Below are 17,258 nucleotides of genomic sequence, written 5' to 3'. Positions count from 1 at the left end.
AGATTAATCATGTAATTGAAAACTACATTTTCTTTTTTAAAGATGAATAGTATTTCATTGTGTATATATACCACATTGTCTTTATGTACTAATTAGATGTTGAACCATTGATTTTATGTTTTGGCCATTGTGAAGAGTGTTGCAAACAACATAGAGTTGCAAATGTTTCTTCATTCTGATTTTGTTTTGGATATGTATCCAATATTGCACTTGCTGCATTTGATAGTTTGATTTTAAATTTTTTGAGATATCTCTATTTTGTTTTTCATAATGGCTGTCCTCATTTACATTCAACCCAACAGTGTGCAAGCATTCCCTTTTCTGCACAGCTTTACTAACACTTTTTAATAAGAGTCATTCTAACAGGAGTGAGTTGATATCTCATAGTAATTTTTTTTGCTTTCCTTTTCTGATAATTGATATTGAGCATTTTTTATTTATAGCTTGGCAATATGTATGTCTTGAAAAATATTCAAACCTTTTGCTCATTTTTAAGTTTTTTTGGTGTAGTAATTTTAGTATACAACAAAAAAACTTGTCTCATGTATGATTTGCCTATATTTTCTCTGATTCTTTAGTTATCTAATCCTGTTAATTGTATGAGAATTGTGTGCAGCAACTTTTTAATTTGAAGTAATATGACTCATCTGTTTTTCCTTTACTTTCCTGGGGTTTTGAGGTTACAACAAAAAAGTCACTGTCCAGATCAATGTTATAGGGCTTTCACCCTATATTTTTTGTAGTAATTCCAGTTTCAAGCCTTACAGTTAAGTATCTAATTTATTTTGAGTTGATTTATATGTATGATGTGATATGCAGATCTTGTTTTATTGCTCTTCATGTGGCTATATAATTTTCTCAACATCATTTATTGAAGATACTGTCCTTTCCCTAAGAAATTGCCACCTATTTCTAAAATCACTTAGCTATAAATGCATGAATATATTTCTGCTCTCTTCTGCTTCATTTGTATATGTGTTTATTTTTATTCAAGTACCATACCATTTTGGTTACTATAGCTTTGTAGTATATTTCTAAGTCAGTTTGGGAGATAATTTCAATCTTTTTTTTCTTGGTTGTTTTGGCTATTCAGGTGTTTTGTGGTACCATATAAATTTTACCTATATGTATATAAAATTTTAGATATGTATTTAAAATTTTCTATTTAGTGTGTCACTGGTAGTTTGATAGTTTTTTGCAAATATTTGTAATTTTTTCATTTGTGTATTATTTAATTTCTTTAAGGTTCTTTATTCTATAATGTAACATGTCTCAACTTTTTAATTAAATTTAATTCAAAGTCTAGTAACTACAGTTATTATAGATGGGATTGGTTTTTAATTTCATTTTCAGATAGTTAATCATTAGTGTATAGAAATGCTACTAATTTTGTATGTTGATTTTATATTCTGCCAGTTTAATAAATTTGTTTATTCTAGTGGTTCTCAGTAAAGTCTTAGACTTTTCTATACTTAAGATGTCATCTGCAAGCAGCAATAATTTATTATTTTTCCAATATGGATGCCTTTGATTTTATTTTCTAATTTCTCTGCCATGGCCATTTAGTACTCTGTTTAGTAAGACTGAAGAAAGTGGGCATCCTTGTGTTATTCTAGCTCTTAGAGTAAAAGCTCACAACATTTCCCCATCTACTATGTTGTTAGCTGTGCAATGTTTGTTATATGTGGCATTTATTGGCTTAAGGTGCATTTGCCCTATACCTAATTTATTCACATATTTATCATGAAGGAATATGACTTTTGTCAAACTTTTATTCTGCATATATTTAAATGTTAAACATGTGAAAGCTAATCCTACATAAATATAAAACATCCTCAGAAACTACTATGGACATCTCTATGCATGCAAACTAAAAAAATTAGAGAAAATAAACTGGATACACGCAATCTCCCAAAATTGAACCATTAAGAAACAAAAATCTAGAACAGAGCAAAAATGTATAATGAAATTGAATTAGTAATAAACATAAATAGCCCTGAATCAGATAAATTCACAGCCAAATTTTACCACATATAAAAAAGATGGGCCAGGCGTGGTGGCTCATGCCTGTAATCCCAGCACTTTGGGAGGCTGAAGCATGTGGATCACCTGAGGTCAGGAGTTCGAAACCAGCCTGGGCAACATGGTGAAACCCTGTCTTTATCAAAAATACAAAAATTAACTGGGCATGGCGGCGTGTGCCTGTAATCCCAGCTACTCGGGAGGCTGAGGTAGGGGAATCACTTGAACACAGGAGGTGGAGGTTGCAGTGAGCCAAGATCATGCATGCCACTGCACTCCAGCCTGGGCGACAAAGTGAGACTCTGCCTCAAACAAAATAAAACAAAAATGAACCAAGCCGGGCACAGTGGCTCATGCTGATTAATCTCAACACTCTGGGAGGCTGAGATGGGCGGATCACAAGGTCAAGAGTTCAAGACCAGCCTGGCCAATATGGTGAAACCCTGTCTCTACGAAAAATACAACACTTAGTCGAGCGTGTTGGTGGTGGGCGCCTGTAGTCCCAGCTACCCAGGAGGCTGAGACAGGAGAATTGCTTGAACCCGGTACGGGGAGGTTGCAGTGAGCTGAGATCGCACCACTACACTCCAGCCTGGGCGACAGAGCAAGACTCCGTCAAAAGAAAAAAAAAAATAGGATGAACTGGTACTAATTCTACTGAATGTATATAAAAAATCAAAGTGGAATTTATTCCTAAAAGTATCATCCTAATACCAAAATCTAGTGAAGACATAAAAAAACTATAGGCAAATATTCTTTTTATTTTTTCTTTTAGGGGATAATATAGTACTGCTTTTAATTTTTAGTGCATATATGTTACAGATTTGGTTCTCCAAGAAACACTGAGGTGCAGTTTAGCAGGGGGTATTTGAAGGCACACCCTTCGATCAACACCTGAGAAAGGAAACAGGACTGAGCAGAGGGGTAAGTTGAGTTGCAACACAGATCCAAAGACAGTGTCCATAAACCCCATACGGAGCTGTGGTGGGCCCATCAGAGTTGCCCACCACTCATGTGCTGAAGTGGCCAGGCCTTTCTATTCTCACCTCCTACAGTCATTGGATTTGGGCCCCTTCAGGAGGCATGGCTTTGAGCAAGGCCACCATAGCCGAGGCAATCCTTCTAGAAGCTGACCATTGAAAGCTGCCAGCATGCTTGATGCCAGGGCAACAAGCCTTCCTTAGGGAGTCAGGATGGCGCATTTCCATGACCACTACAATGTATATTTTTCACAACGGGGATCAACTTCAAAACAGGAAGAAAATGTATCTTATTGGAAGTCACTTAGAACCAGCACTTAATGAAATAAAGATGGCATTTTTACCCAAGGTAAATTTTTACTTTAATAACCATAAAACTGATTTTTCATCTTCATGAAGTCATTATCTTACAGGAGACTCGGATTCAAATCATGACTTTCCCTCAGTAGCCAGACCACTTACTCTGTACCTGTAAAAGGAAGGTATGCAGTGCTTCTAAAGCATGCACTGCATCCATTCATTCACGTGGTCCACTGAGTGACAGTCTGTCCTCCCCTTAAGCAAAAACTGGCTTTAAGGGACAGGTCTTTTCTTCACGCAAAAGGTGAGCAATGCCCCCAGCCTTTCATTCTCGAAAGTGATGAGGCGATGATTTTGTATCCACAAAATGCATTATCAAAGCTCACCACTTTGGTGTTCATTTACTAAAGTTAGCAGAGACCTAGAATTTGAAAATATCATTTTAGCAATGAGAAATAACTCCACTTAGCAAATTCAATTAATGAAACTAGTTCATAGTTTTAAATAATTTCTTAATTTATACGAAATAAAGACAACCCATATAGTAGACTTACAAATATTCTATTTCGCATTATATTCAAGACCAAACATCTTCCAAATCATATTCATGAAATGGTTTGATGATATGTGCTTTGGCAGTTTTCAAGAAATATCAATCAAACCGTAATTAAATTTCAACGTATCGGCTAAACGTCCACTGAGCACCTCCTCTTGCAGTTAGCATTGGACTAAGTGCTTAAGGACAAGTAGTTTGATGCAATAAATTAAGAAATACATAAGACATATTATTCACAGAGTTCTTGGCATAGTTATTTAAGTTCCTCCTGTTGAGAAACTTGAGGTTTGTGTTTTCTTTCTTTCAGTCCCAAAAGCTCTGTTTTGAGTTCTCCACGCTTTAGGGGAATTTCAGGTATTGTCAGGTCCGGTCGGTAGTACCTGTGCACCACTTCTGCCCCTGCGCACATGGCCAGGAGACTAGCTGCGAACATTTTCAGGTAAGTGGACATGGGCACGCCCGCGGGCATCGTCGGCAGGCGCAGTGAGTACCACGCGGTACTATAGAGACCGGCCGCCGGTGTGCCTGGCAGGTGGAGCCGCCCGCATCAACGGCCTCGGGGAATGGAAGCGGAGAACGCGGCCAGGTAATTCCGGGGCCAGCGCCGCCCCTCCCTTGCGCCCCTCACTGCGGGGCAGGCTTGCTGGCGAGCGCGCGCACGCAGGGGTCTTTTAAATCCCAGCCCGAATACAAAGCAGGCAAATATTCTTGATGAACATTGAAACATCCTCCATGAAATACTAGCAAGCTGAGTTCATAAGCAAATCAAAAAGTTATTTTCCACAATCATGTGGGCTTTATGAATGCAAGAATATTTTATGATATGCAGTCAATAAGTGAAATTCACCTTGTAAAGATGATTAAAAGCAAAAATTATGTAATTATCAAAACATGCAAAAAAAGCATTCAAGAAAATTCAATATTCATAAAAATATTCTCAACAAACTAGACATTGAAGAAATACCTCAAAATAATGAGTCATCTATGACAAATCATTTAACATCATACTTAACAGATGAAAGCTGGATGCATTCTCCATAAAAATAACAATATTCACTCAACACTCACACTCCTATTCAACATAGTTCTGGAAGTCCTAGCCAGGGCAATCAAACAAATAAATAAAAGACATCTAAATAGAAAAATAGGAAGTCAAATTATTGTCACAGAAGATATAATTCTCTACCTGGGAAACTAAATATTTCACCAAAAGACTCGTAAGCCTAAAAAATGACTTCAACAATGTCTCATGATACAAAATCAACATACATAAATGAGTAGCATTTTTTACACGAATAACATTCAAGCTGAGAACAAAATCAAGAACACAGTTTGTGATAGCCACAAATATATATACATTGAATCAAGGGGGTAAAATATCTCTACAAGGAGTACAACAATACACTGCTGAAAGAAATCAGAAAACACAAGTAAATGGAAAAGCATTTTATGCTCATGGATTTGAAGAATCAATATAATTTAAATGTTCGTGCTGCCTAAAGCCACCTACAAATTAAGTGCTATTTCTATCAAACCCTTAATGCCATTTTTATAGAATTAAAAACAAATCTTCTAAAATGTATAGAAAAACAAGCCTAAATAGCCAAGGCAACGTTAACAAACCTGGATGCCTCATAATTACCTGACTTCAAACTTTACCAGAAGCTACAGTAACCAATATGACATGGTTCTGGTACTAAAATATATATATGGACCAATGGAACAGTGAGAGTGCCCTGAAATAAAGCTACACTCCTACACAACGAATGTTATTTTTTATTATTTTTTATTTATTTATTTTTTTTTTTTTTAAGGGAGTGCAGTGGAACAATCCCAGATCACTGCAACCTCTGACTCCTGGGTTCAAGCAATTCTCATGCCTCAGCCTCCCGAGTAGCTGGGATTACAGATATGCACCACCATGCCTGGCCAACTTTTGTATTTTTAGTAGAGGTGGGGTTTTACCATGTTGGCCAGGCTGGTCTCAAACATTTGAACTCAAGTGATCTGCTCACCTTGGCCCCTGAAGTGCTGGGATTACAGGCAGGAGCCACCACTCCTGCCCCCAACTTATTTTTGACAAAGTTAATAGAAATGAAAAGGAAATAACTACCTATCTAATAAATAGTATTGGGAAAACTGGTTAGTCATATGCAAAAGAAGAAAACTGAAACCCTACCTCTCATACATAAAACAAGATAGATTAATAACTGTGAGACTTTAATATATAAAAATTCTAGAAGACCAATTAGAAAGTACTCTTCTAGACACTGCCCTCTGGAAATAATTCATAACACCTTAAAAGTAAATTCAATGGAAAAAACTTGGAAATTGGCACCTAATTAAATAGCTGCACAGCAAAAGAAACTATTGACAAATTAGACAACCTGTAGTATAAAATAAAATATTTGCAAACTATATACAACAAAGTATTAATATATAGAATCTATCAGAAGTTTTATAAGAAAAAACAGACAAATGATATGAAAAGCCATTTCTCAAAGAAAGACATAAAAGCTGCCAATAAACATACTAAGAAAAATACTCAACATCCCTAGTCATCAGAGAAATGTAAGTCAAAATAACAATGTGATACTATCTCATGCTAGTTAGAATAACTGTTATTAAAAGCCAAAAAGTGACAAATATTCAAGTTGTGGAAAAAAAGGGCGTCTTTATACACTGTTGATGGAAATGCAAATTAATTCAGCCTCTATGGAACACAGTTTGCAGATTTCTCAAAGAACTTAAAATAGAATTGCCATTTAGCCCATCAACCCAATTACTGAGTATATACCCAAGGGAAAATAATTTTTAAAAAAAGACTTGCACTGACATGTTTACTGCAGCACTATTCACCGTAGCAAAGATCTACAATTTAACCAGGTACTCATGAATTTTAGATTCATTTCCTTTTCTTTTTTTTTCGAGATGGAGTCTCCCTCTGTCACCAGGCTGGAGTGCAGTGGTGCTATCTCAGCTCACTGCAACCTCCACCTCCCATGTTCAAGTGATTCTCCTGCCTCAGCCTCCCAGGTATCTGGGACTACAGGCGTGCACCACCACGCTCAGCTAATTTTTGTATTTTTAGTAGAGACGGGCTTTCACCATGTTGGCCAGGATGGTCTCGATCCCTTGACCTCGTGATCCGCCCACCTTGGTCTCCCAAAGTGTTGGAATTACAGGCGTGAGCTACCACGCCAGGCCTTTAGATTCATTTTCTTTTTTAATTTGCTTATAATGAGAAAATTAACATCCATATTGCTGCAAAGAACATTACTTCTGATGCATCCATGTTGCTGCAAAAAACACTATTTCTTTTCTATGGCTGGATAGTATTGCATTGTGTATAAATATGTCATATACCACATGTTCTCACTTATGAGTGGGTGCTAAACATTGTCTTAACATGGAAACAAAGATGAAAACAATAAACGCAGTTCTAAAAATAAAAGAAAGGAGAGAAACATGAAAAACTACTTATCAAGTATGATGTACACTACTGGGGCAATGGAGTTATCAAGTGCCCAAACCTTAACATCGTGCAGTATACCTATGTTACACATCTTCACCTATACCTCTTGAATCTGAAATAAAAATAATAAAATATTTTGTGCTATAATGAAATGTTACATTTCTCTAGTTTTGGGTTAATAGTTGGAATTAGGAGTCAAGACACAAAATTATGTTCCCTTTGAGCATGGGGTGAATGTTTTAATACTAGGTCTCCCCACATTCTCTAAGCTAGCATCTTTGAAAGCTCTCAGCCTATAGGTAAAGAAGTGTTTTATTTCCAAGTGTGCAGCTAAAATAAATGACTCTACATCTTTGTTTTTTACTTATTAACTACACTAGACTATAAACTTAACTTTTTACTCTTTTTTTGGAAAAAAAATGCCGAATTGTTTAATCATACTTCTTTTAGAATAAACCATTTTTGAAAATGTGAGACTGAAAATTACGTTAAATTTTCTGAATTGGGAAAATAAAGTATTTTTCTAAAGAAAAAAGCAGCCGAATGCAGTGGCTCATGCCTGTAATCCTAGCACTTTGGAAGGCCGAGGCGGGCAGATCATGAGGTCAAGAGATGGAAACCATCCTGGACAACATGGTGAAACCCTGTCTCTACTAAAAAGATAAAAAATTAGCTGGGCATTGTGGCACCGAAAAAGAAAAAAGAAAAGAAAAGAATAACTACACTCACTCTGGAGAAGATAAAGGAGGTAAATAAAAATCTTTTTTTTTTTTTTTTTTTTTTTTTTTTTTCAGAATCTCACTCCGACGCCCAGGCTGGAGGGCAGTGGAGCCATCTCAGCTCACTACAACCTCCTCCTCCTGGGTTCAAGTGATTCTCCTGCCTCAGCCTCCTGAGTAGCTGGGATTACAGGCGCCTGCCACCATGCCCAGCTAATTTTTGCATTTTTAGTAGAGACGAGGTTTCGCCATGTTGGCCAGGCTGGGCTTGAACTGCTGACCTCGGGTGATCTGCCCACCTCAGCCTCCCAAAGTGCTGGGATTGCAGGCGTGAGCCACCGTGCCTGGCCAAGAATCTTTAACAAATAAAATGTATCACTAGATTTTTTTGAAACCCACCTTTTATGCTGTGTGACTTTTTAAACGTCTTGTAAGCTTTACTGATAAAATATAATTTACAGTTATTGAAAAACAAGTTGAAATAAGTTAAAAAATCTTTTTAGGAGACAAACTCAGGAAGTGGCAGTGGTAAATAGAACACAAACATGTCTCACTCAACTGTCAAATCACACCATGATATCACTGAAAACATCCTCCCACCCCCACCTTGTCCATTAAATTACTCCATGACCACCTTCCCAGGAGACACTGTGTGGGCCTCAGTTAAATTTTGCTTCAGGTTCTCGCATTGCCTTGCTGGGATGGGATCTTCTTGTCGTTTGGAAAAAAATTTATTTCTTCACAAATCTGAAAGAATACAGAGAATAGAAATCGTTTCTACCTTTTCTCGTCTATACCAACATCTGATTGGCTCATCACCAATGTGTTTACAAAGAATAAAAATTAGGTTGAGAAAAAAAACATTTATTTTTACCTGTTTCCACACTTGCACATTTTAATGTCATTGGGAAAAACTCCTCAATACATTTCAGAGACAAGGTGTAACATTTTTTAAAAAATAATTTCTTCAAAGGGGTATACTTGGCATCAGCATTGACACAAAAACTTCTATTAAACTCTGACACCAACTGAAACATCATCTTTTCTATAAAGCCCTCCTTGATTTCCCCACTGCTATGTCAGTGGAAGAATTGGTTACTACTGCTATTCAGCTCCTCAATACCCTATGTCTTTTTATGTACAAGCATTACTCTCCAGAATAAATTAATCATTACACATCAATCCACACTAATAAACTATAAACTGCTACACGGTAGATATGATGAACCTTGTTCATCTGTGTAATCCAAATGTCTGATACATAATAGGTGTTTTATATACATATTAATACATAATAGGTGTTTTTTTATATGATATATTATAATATTATATATATAATATATATTATATATATTATATTATATTATTATAATATATAATAAATATATAATATATAAAACACATATATAATTTATTTATGTTTTATTTATTATATATTATAATATATAATAATATATAATATAAATATATAAAATATAAATATATAATATATAATATATAAAATAAATAAAAATATATATATATATGGAATTCATGCTTTCAGGGTATTGTTGGAAAAGCTACCAAATTCTTTTTTTTTTTAACTTTTAAGTTCAGAGGTACATGTGAAAAATTTTTACATAGGTAAATGTGTGTCATACAGGTTTGTTGTGCAGATTATTTCATCACCCAAGTATTAAGCCTAGTACCCATTAGTTATCTTTCTTTCTTTTTTTTTTTTTCTGAGACAGGGTCTCGCTCTGTCACCCAGGCTTGAGTGCAGTGGCACGATCTCAGCTCACTGCAACACCGCCTCCTGGGTTCAAGCAATTCTCCTGCCTCAGCCTCCCAAGTACTGAGACTACAGGTGTGCGCCACAATGCCGGCCAATTTTTGTATTTTTAGTAGAGTCGGGGTTTCACCATGTTGGCCAGGCTGGTGTCGATCTCCTGACCTCAAGTGATCCACCCACCTCAGCCTCTGAAAGTGCTGAGATTACAGGCCTGAGCCACCGAGCCTGGCCTAGTTATTTTTTCTCATCCTCTCCCTCCTGTCTCTGATAGGCCCCAGTATGTTTTGTCCTCCTCTATGTGTTCATGTCCCTGTCACTTAACTTCCACTTATAAGTGAGACTGTAGTATTTAGTTTTCAGTTCCTGTGTTAGTTTGCTAAGAGTAATGGCCTAAAGCTCCATCTATGTTTCTGCAAAGAATATAATCTCATTCTTTTTTGTGGCTGCACAGTATTCCATGGTGTGTATGTACCACATTTTTTAAATCCAGTCTATCACTGGTGGACATTTAGGTTGATTACATGTCTCTGCTATTGTGAATCGTGCTGCAGTGAACATACATACGGATGTCTATTTACAGTAGAATGATTTATATTGCTTTGGGTATATACCCAATAATGGGATTGCTGCGTCAGATGATATTTCTGTCTTTAGGCCTTTGAGGAATCTCCACAGTTTTCCACAATAGTTGAACCACCAACAGTGTATAAGCGTTCCTTTGAGAAAAAAATTCTTAATGTTCTCAGAGGTTAGCTTTTAAGACAAAGGTTATACCAGGAAACTGTCCTCAGGCCCAGGCCATCCAGCTGCTCCTCTGAGAGGCTACACTCTCATTCTTCAGGCTATCCTCTAAGAGATTACCCAGGGGATGATATTCATTAGACACTCCCAGAGACATGAAGTGTCTAATATGGGCATCTTGGGTTATCCCAGACAATTCTGGAACTCATAATCCAGAAAAGGCCAGAACATTGCTGTAAAAGGCCCTGTAGTCCCCCCAAAGCAAAACTTTAACCCAAATACATACTAATAAGGTGTGTGTGCCTAGGAAAGATAAAAGGAGAAAAGACACATTCTTTTTTTAACAGTAGAGTGTTAGAGGATTATTTGCTACTTTTTTTCTCATGTGAAATATTTACATACAGAAAACAAAACTTTAAAAACCTGTTGTCTAAAACACTGCTGTCTAAAAACATGACTAACAGTTAGAATACTGTGTTTCCCAGGTGCCTGGTTCACACCTGTCATCCCAGCACTGTGGGAGGCTGAGGCAGGTGGATCACCTGAGGTCAGGAGTTCAAGACCAGCCTGACCAATATGGTGAAACCCCCACTTCGACTAAAAAAAAATACAAAAATTAGCGGAGCGTGGTGGTGTACCCCTGTAATCCCAGCTACTCAGGAGGCTGAGACAGGATTATTGCTTGAACCTTGGAGGTGGAGGTTGCAGTGAGCTGAGATCATACCACCTCACACCAGCCAGGGCAACAAAGCAAGACTCCATCTCAAAAAATAAAATAAAGCACTGCGCCTGGAATGTAAAATAAAGGACAAATATTTGATAGTATTGTAAATTAGAGAAGAGAAGTTGGGCTCATTTCCTACATTTGAGAATGTAGGAAGGAAAGTGGAAATTTATAGTTTTACTACAAGCCGGAGTTCGGCCAAGGGAAAATGGTTGTGGATTAGAAGACTTGCCTGCCATACATTAGCAAGGCTCAGAGGAAAATCATTTCTCCTGTGGAGTGTTAAAATAATTAAAGAGGCCAGGCATGGTGGCTCATGCCTGTAATCCCAGCACTTTGGGAGGCAGGCAGATCACCTGAGGTCAGGAGTTCAAGACCAGCCTGGTCAACATGGTAAAACCCCATCTCTACTAAAAATACAAAATTTAGCCGAGTGTGGTGGCGTGCACCTGTAATCCCAGCTACTCGAAAGGCTGAGGCAGGAGAATCACTTGAACCCAGGAGGCGGAGTTTGCAGTGAGCCAAGATCATGCCATTGCACTCCAGCCTGGGCAACAGAGTAAGACTCCATCTCAAAATAAATAAATAAACAGCGGGAAATTATCGGATCTTGCCACCAAACCAGTTGTTCTGCATCTGTCTTTGCAGCTGGTTTCTGTAGATGCTGTTCAGCTGCTGATAACATCTGGCCTTTGGGCAGGCTCAAAAAATTTAAAGTTAATAATGCTAGATTCAATTGTGTAGGGGCTGTCCCATAATCCCTATTTCTCCCTCTTTTTTGCTTTTGTTATCAGTTGTTCATCTGTATGAAATCGTAACTAAGCATTTTCAATTAACTGTGTGGAATGAACCACGTATGAAGAATCAGAAATCACATTAACAGGCATATCAAAAGCAGTGAATACCTCCACTACAGCTACAAGCTTTGCTTTTTATAGGGAGTCTGGAAAACTTTACTTTTCAAGCCAGAATAAGAAACTTTACCATTACTAGACCCATTTGTAAAACAATGAAAAGACTTAGCAGGCTGCAGGTTGTTTATGGCAGGAATTGTAAACGCAAACCGTTCACAGTCTTGCTCAGCCAAAGGGATAGTAAAGAAACAGTCTTTTAAATCTATGACTATTAAAGGCCAATTTTTTGGAATTATAGCAGGAGAAGGCAATCCTGGGTGTAATGCTCCCATAGGTTGTGTAACTGAATTGATGGCTCTTAAGTCAGTTAACATTCTCCATTTACCTGATTTTTTTCTTAATTATGAAAACTGGAGAATTCCAAGGGGAAAATGTTGGAGTTATGTGCCCATTTTCTAATTGTTCAGTAACTAATTTCTCTAAAGTCTCCAGTTTCTCTTTACCCAACGGCCATTGTTCTATCCAAATTGGCTTATCTGTTAACCATTTTAAAGGTATAGGTTCTGGAGGCTTAACAATGGCTGCCATCAAAAATGATATCCTAATCTTTGGCGGAAACTTTGTCTTTCCGCTTGAAGTGGCTCTTTCTTTTTTTTTTTTTTTTTTTTTTGAGACGGAGTCTTGCTCTGTCACCCAGGCTGGAGTGCAGTGGCACACTCTCGGCTCACTGCAGGCTCTGTCTCCCGGGTTCACGCCATTCTCCTGCCTCAGCCTCTCCGAGTAGCTGGGACTACAGGCGCCTGCCACCACGCCCGGCTAATTTTTTTGTATTTTTTAGTGGAGACGGGGTTTCACTGTGGTCTCGATCTCCTGACCTCGTGATCCGCCCGCCTCGGCCTCCCAAAGTGCTGGGATTACAAGCGTGAGCCACCGCGCCCAGCCTGAAGTGGCTCTTTCAAAACTTGCAAATTTTTTTCTAGTCCCATACCAGGGACATACCCCATTTCATGCATCATATGTTGACTCTGAGGGCTATATAATTGTTCTGGAATTAGAACTTGTGCTCCCCGTTGTTGTAATAAATCTCTCCCCCATAAATTTATAGGTACAGAAGTTATAATTGGTTGAATAGTCTCACGTTGTCCATCGGGCCCTTCACAACGCAAAATATAACTACTTCGATATACTTCAGGGGCTTTACCAACTCCAACTATGTTAAATTGAGTGGGTTGAATTGGCCATGTGGACGACCAGTGCTGTAGAGAAATGATTGAAATGTCTGCTCCTGTATCTACCAAACCTTTAAATTTCTTTCCCTGAATAGTTATTTCACAGGTACGATGTTTATCAGTAATGTGATTTACCCAATAATCTGCTTTGCTTTGTTTATTTGTGCTTCCAAATCCTCCTGTTCATTTAATTTCACTGTTCCTGGTTATGGAACCAGAGATTAATTGCAGGTTTATAATTGCTTAAGCCTGAGTTTTTTTCTCCCTAAGATAGTAATTTATAAGAAATGCATTTGAGTTAGGTTTTAGATGTTTTACTTATGAACACAGGGCACTAGAGCCACTTCAGTCTAATTTCCTGCTGTTTAATTATTTTAACACTCCACAGGAAGAATGGTCTTTCTAATGTATGACAAGCAGGGCCTTTAAGCCACCACCGTTTTCGCCTGGCCTAACTCAGGCTGGCAGTAAAATTGTAAATTTCCACTTTCATTCCTACATTCTCAAATTTTGGAAATGAGGCCGTCTTCCTGTCTCCAACGTACAACACTATACCATAAGTGTATTTTGACTTTCAGGAAATCCATAAGTGTCTTTCTTTCTTTCTTTCTTTCTTTCTTTCTTTCTTTCTTTTCTTTCTTTCTTTCTTTCTTTCTTTCTTTCTTTCTTTCTTTCTTTCTTTCTTTCTTTCTTCCTTCCTTCCTTCCTTCCTTCCTTCCTTCCTTTCTTTCTTTCTTTCTTTCTTTCTTTCTTTTTCTTTTTTCTTTTTGAGACGGAGTTTTGCTCTTGTCACCCAGGCTGGAGTGCAATGGCACGATTTTTGCTCACTGCAACCTCTGCCTCCTGGGTTCAAGTAATTCTCCTACCTCAGCCTTGTGAGTAGCTGAGACTACAGGCATGTGTCAATATGCCTGGCTAATTTTTTGTATTTTTAGTGAAGACAGTGTTTCACCATTTTGGCCAGTCTGGTCTCTAACTCCTGACCTCAGGTGATCTGCCTGCCTTGGCCTCCCAAAGTGCTAGGATTATAGGCAGGAGCCACCGTGCCCAAACCCCTAAGTGTATTTCAACATACCATAAGTGTACTTTGACTCTCAGGAATTATGTGTATAGTACCTTTGTCCCTAGAATTTCTCACCAAAAAATTATATAAGTTCATAGCGGACTCCTGGCTAATCTCTATTCCAGACCCTGAAACTGCAGCACAACCTGATCTCTTCATCAGCCTGGGCTTGTGAACCATCAATAGTAATCTCATCTGCCTGCATGAACACAGGAATATGTCAGAATATAGCCCTGCCTGGGTTAGTATCTGTAGCATAAACCAGTCCTCCCAGCTACCAGGCACTGTCCCCTACTAGTGAGTTATTGATAGAGTCTTTCCCTCTTCTGTCTTTCACTTCCCCACAAACACTTTTTGATTTGCAGAGTGTGCCCAAGGCCAGCCCTCAGGTTCCTGAATCTAGCACCTACTAGAATTCAGATGTCCATGAGTTCAAGATTATGGCCCTAGACCTGGATGTTGTAAAAAAAAGATACAAATTACAAATACAGGCTTCACCCTTCTTGAAAATAAGGGCAGAGATTTTTCTCTTTTCTTAAATCATTTTCTTTACAAAACTTTTGTATGTAAACTCTTTTCCTGCCTACTTGAAATATATACAAATTATTCTAACTGCTAAGTAGGCCTTTTCTATTTTTGACTCAAGACTGTTTTTCTCTAGGACCTCAGAATTATTAATATTAATATATATATTTTTTGAGATGGAGTCTCGCTCTGTTTCCCAGGCTGGAGTGCAGTGGCATGATCTTGGCTCACTGCAACCTCTGCCTCCCAGGTTCAAGCAATTATCCACCTCAGCCTCCTGAGTCACTGGGACTACAGGCGCCCGCCACCACGCCTGGCTAATTTTTGTATTTTTAGTAGAGACAGGGTTTCACCATATTGACCAGGCTGGTCTCGAACTTCTGACCTTGTGATCTGCCCACTTCAGCTTCCCAAAGTTCTGGGATTACAGGCGTGAGCCACTGCACACAGCTGACCTCGGATTTATTTATTTATTTATTTATTCATTCATTTTTGGGGGGATGGAGTTTCACTCTTGTCCCCCAGGCTGGAGTACAATGGCACGTTCTCGGCTCACTGCAACCTCCACCTCCCGGGTTCAAGTGATTCTCCTGCCTCAGCCTCCCAAGTAGCTGGGATTACAGGCATGAGCCACCACACCCAGCCTCTTTTTTTAACTTTTATTATTATTGTTCAATAGAGGTCTTGTCCACCACATTGCCCCCAAGATAGTCTCCAAATCCTGGGCTCCAGATATCCTCTCACCTTGGCCTCCCAAAGCGCTGGGATTACAGGCATGAGCCATCTTGCATGGTCTGGTAATATTTTTGATGTGTTGATTCTTTCCAGTTCAGATGCATAATCTCGTCCCTAAACATTCCTGCTGGTGTGATTATGACATATCACTACCCAGCACCAGAGTGATTTGATGCTCCTTCCTCTGCCCAGGCCACAAATGGGATTGTGACATATCCCCGGACCCAGCACCGAGGTGGTGTGACTATTCTACTGCCTTGGCACTGTCCACAGAAGACATTGTGACATATCACTGGATTTGTACCCAGGTGGTGTGAGTCTTCTCTCCTGCCTTGTCTCTTCCACATGGGGCATTGCGTCATATCGCTGAGCCCCGCACCCAGGTTATGTGGCTCTTTTGCCTGTGTCCTGCCCATGTGGGCCATTGTGACATATTGCTAGGTCACACACCCAGGTGAGGTAACTATACTGCCTAGGCCCTGCCTACAGAGGACATTGTGACATCCCTGCACCCATCACACAGGTAATGTGACTCTCTTCTCCTACCTGGCTCCTGCTCACAGAAGGGATTGTGACATATCACTTGGCTTGGCACCTAGCCGACATATCTCTCCTCCTTATCCTAGGTTCTGCCTGCAGGGGATACTGTGACATGTCACTGGGTCTAATACTAAAGTGACATTACTCTTTGGCCTTGCCACTGCCCTCAGAAGGCGTGGTGATGTATTGCTGGGCCCAGAAGCAATGTGATGTGAGTCTCCTTCCTGACCCTTCCTCCAAGGTACCTACAAGATACATCTCTGGGTCCTTTACTATTTTATGTGACTCTTCTCTCTACCTGGATGTTGCCCAAAAAGAGATTGTGACATAACTTTGGGCCCAGAACCGAGGTATTGTGACTCTCCTCTCCTGCCTATGCCTTGCCCACAGAGGAGAGAGTGACTTATTACTGAGTTCAGCACACAGGTGATGTGATTCTTCTTCCAGCTCACAGAAGTCATTGTGACATATATCTGGGCCCCTCACTGACATTATGTGACTCTTCTTCCTGGGAGCTGTCCACAGTGGGGAGTGTGACATTGCTTGGCCCTTCACTCGCATAATTTGACTCTCTTCTTATTCCTGGGTCCCATTCACTGGGATGATTTTGATATATAGTTGGGCCTGGCTCCAAGGTTATGTGACTCTACAGTTCTTCCTGAGCCCTACCCACAGTGGGAATTGTGTCATATGTCCGAGACCCTCAGTTAGGTGATGTGAATATTTTGTTTGGGCCCTCTTCTCAGGGTGTTGTGATACATAGCTGGGCCCAGCATCTAGGTGATGTGACTCTTCTCTATTGTTTGGTCTCTGCCCTAAAAATGATTGTGATGTATCACTGGGTCAATAACCTAGATGAGGTGACTCCTCCCCAGCCTGGGACCTGCACACATTGTGTGTTGACACATATCACTGACTCCACCTCCTAGATAATGCAACTCTCCTGCATGGGCCCCGCCCATAGCGGTATTATGAGTTATCATTTTATTAATCACCTAGGTGATGTGACACTCCTCTTCTGCCT

The 17,258-nt window shown here is 39.2% G+C and overlaps 2 protein-coding genes across 2 annotated transcripts in view; one reads left to right on the top strand and one right to left on the bottom strand.

Annotated features, from left to right (window-relative positions):
* Positions 1-17,258, top strand: part of LOC129459805 (zinc finger protein 681-like) — a 152,716-nt gene that overhangs the window by 112,125 nt on the left and 23,333 nt on the right. The window lies entirely within an intron of this gene.
* Positions 3,208-4,434, bottom strand: LOC129459825 (ubiquinol-cytochrome c reductase complex assembly factor 6-like). Its single transcript, XM_055237044.2, has 2 exons — positions 4,078-4,434; positions 3,208-3,471 (listed from the first exon to the last, which is right to left on the bottom strand). The coding sequence occupies exon 1, from the start codon at positions 4,325-4,327 to the stop codon at positions 4,112-4,114; it is 216 nt and encodes a 71-aa protein (XP_055093019.1). The 5' UTR covers positions 4,328-4,434; the 3' UTR covers positions 3,208-3,471; positions 4,078-4,111.

Source organism: Symphalangus syndactylus, chromosome 13 (genome assembly GCF_028878055.3).
Source record: "Symphalangus syndactylus isolate Jambi chromosome 13, NHGRI_mSymSyn1-v2.1_pri, whole genome shotgun sequence".
Classification (NCBI taxonomy): domain Eukaryota; kingdom Metazoa; phylum Chordata; class Mammalia; order Primates; family Hylobatidae; genus Symphalangus; species Symphalangus syndactylus.
The sequence above is the reverse complement of the archived record's forward strand: the minus strand, read 5'-3'. Positions and strand labels throughout refer to the sequence as shown.

What these genes read in the sequence shown, in the direction of transcription:
- LOC129459825 (XM_055237044.2), bottom strand. Translation starts at nt 4,327, where the DNA reads ATGCCCGCGGGCGTGCCCATGTCCACTTACCTGAAAATGTTCGCAGCT.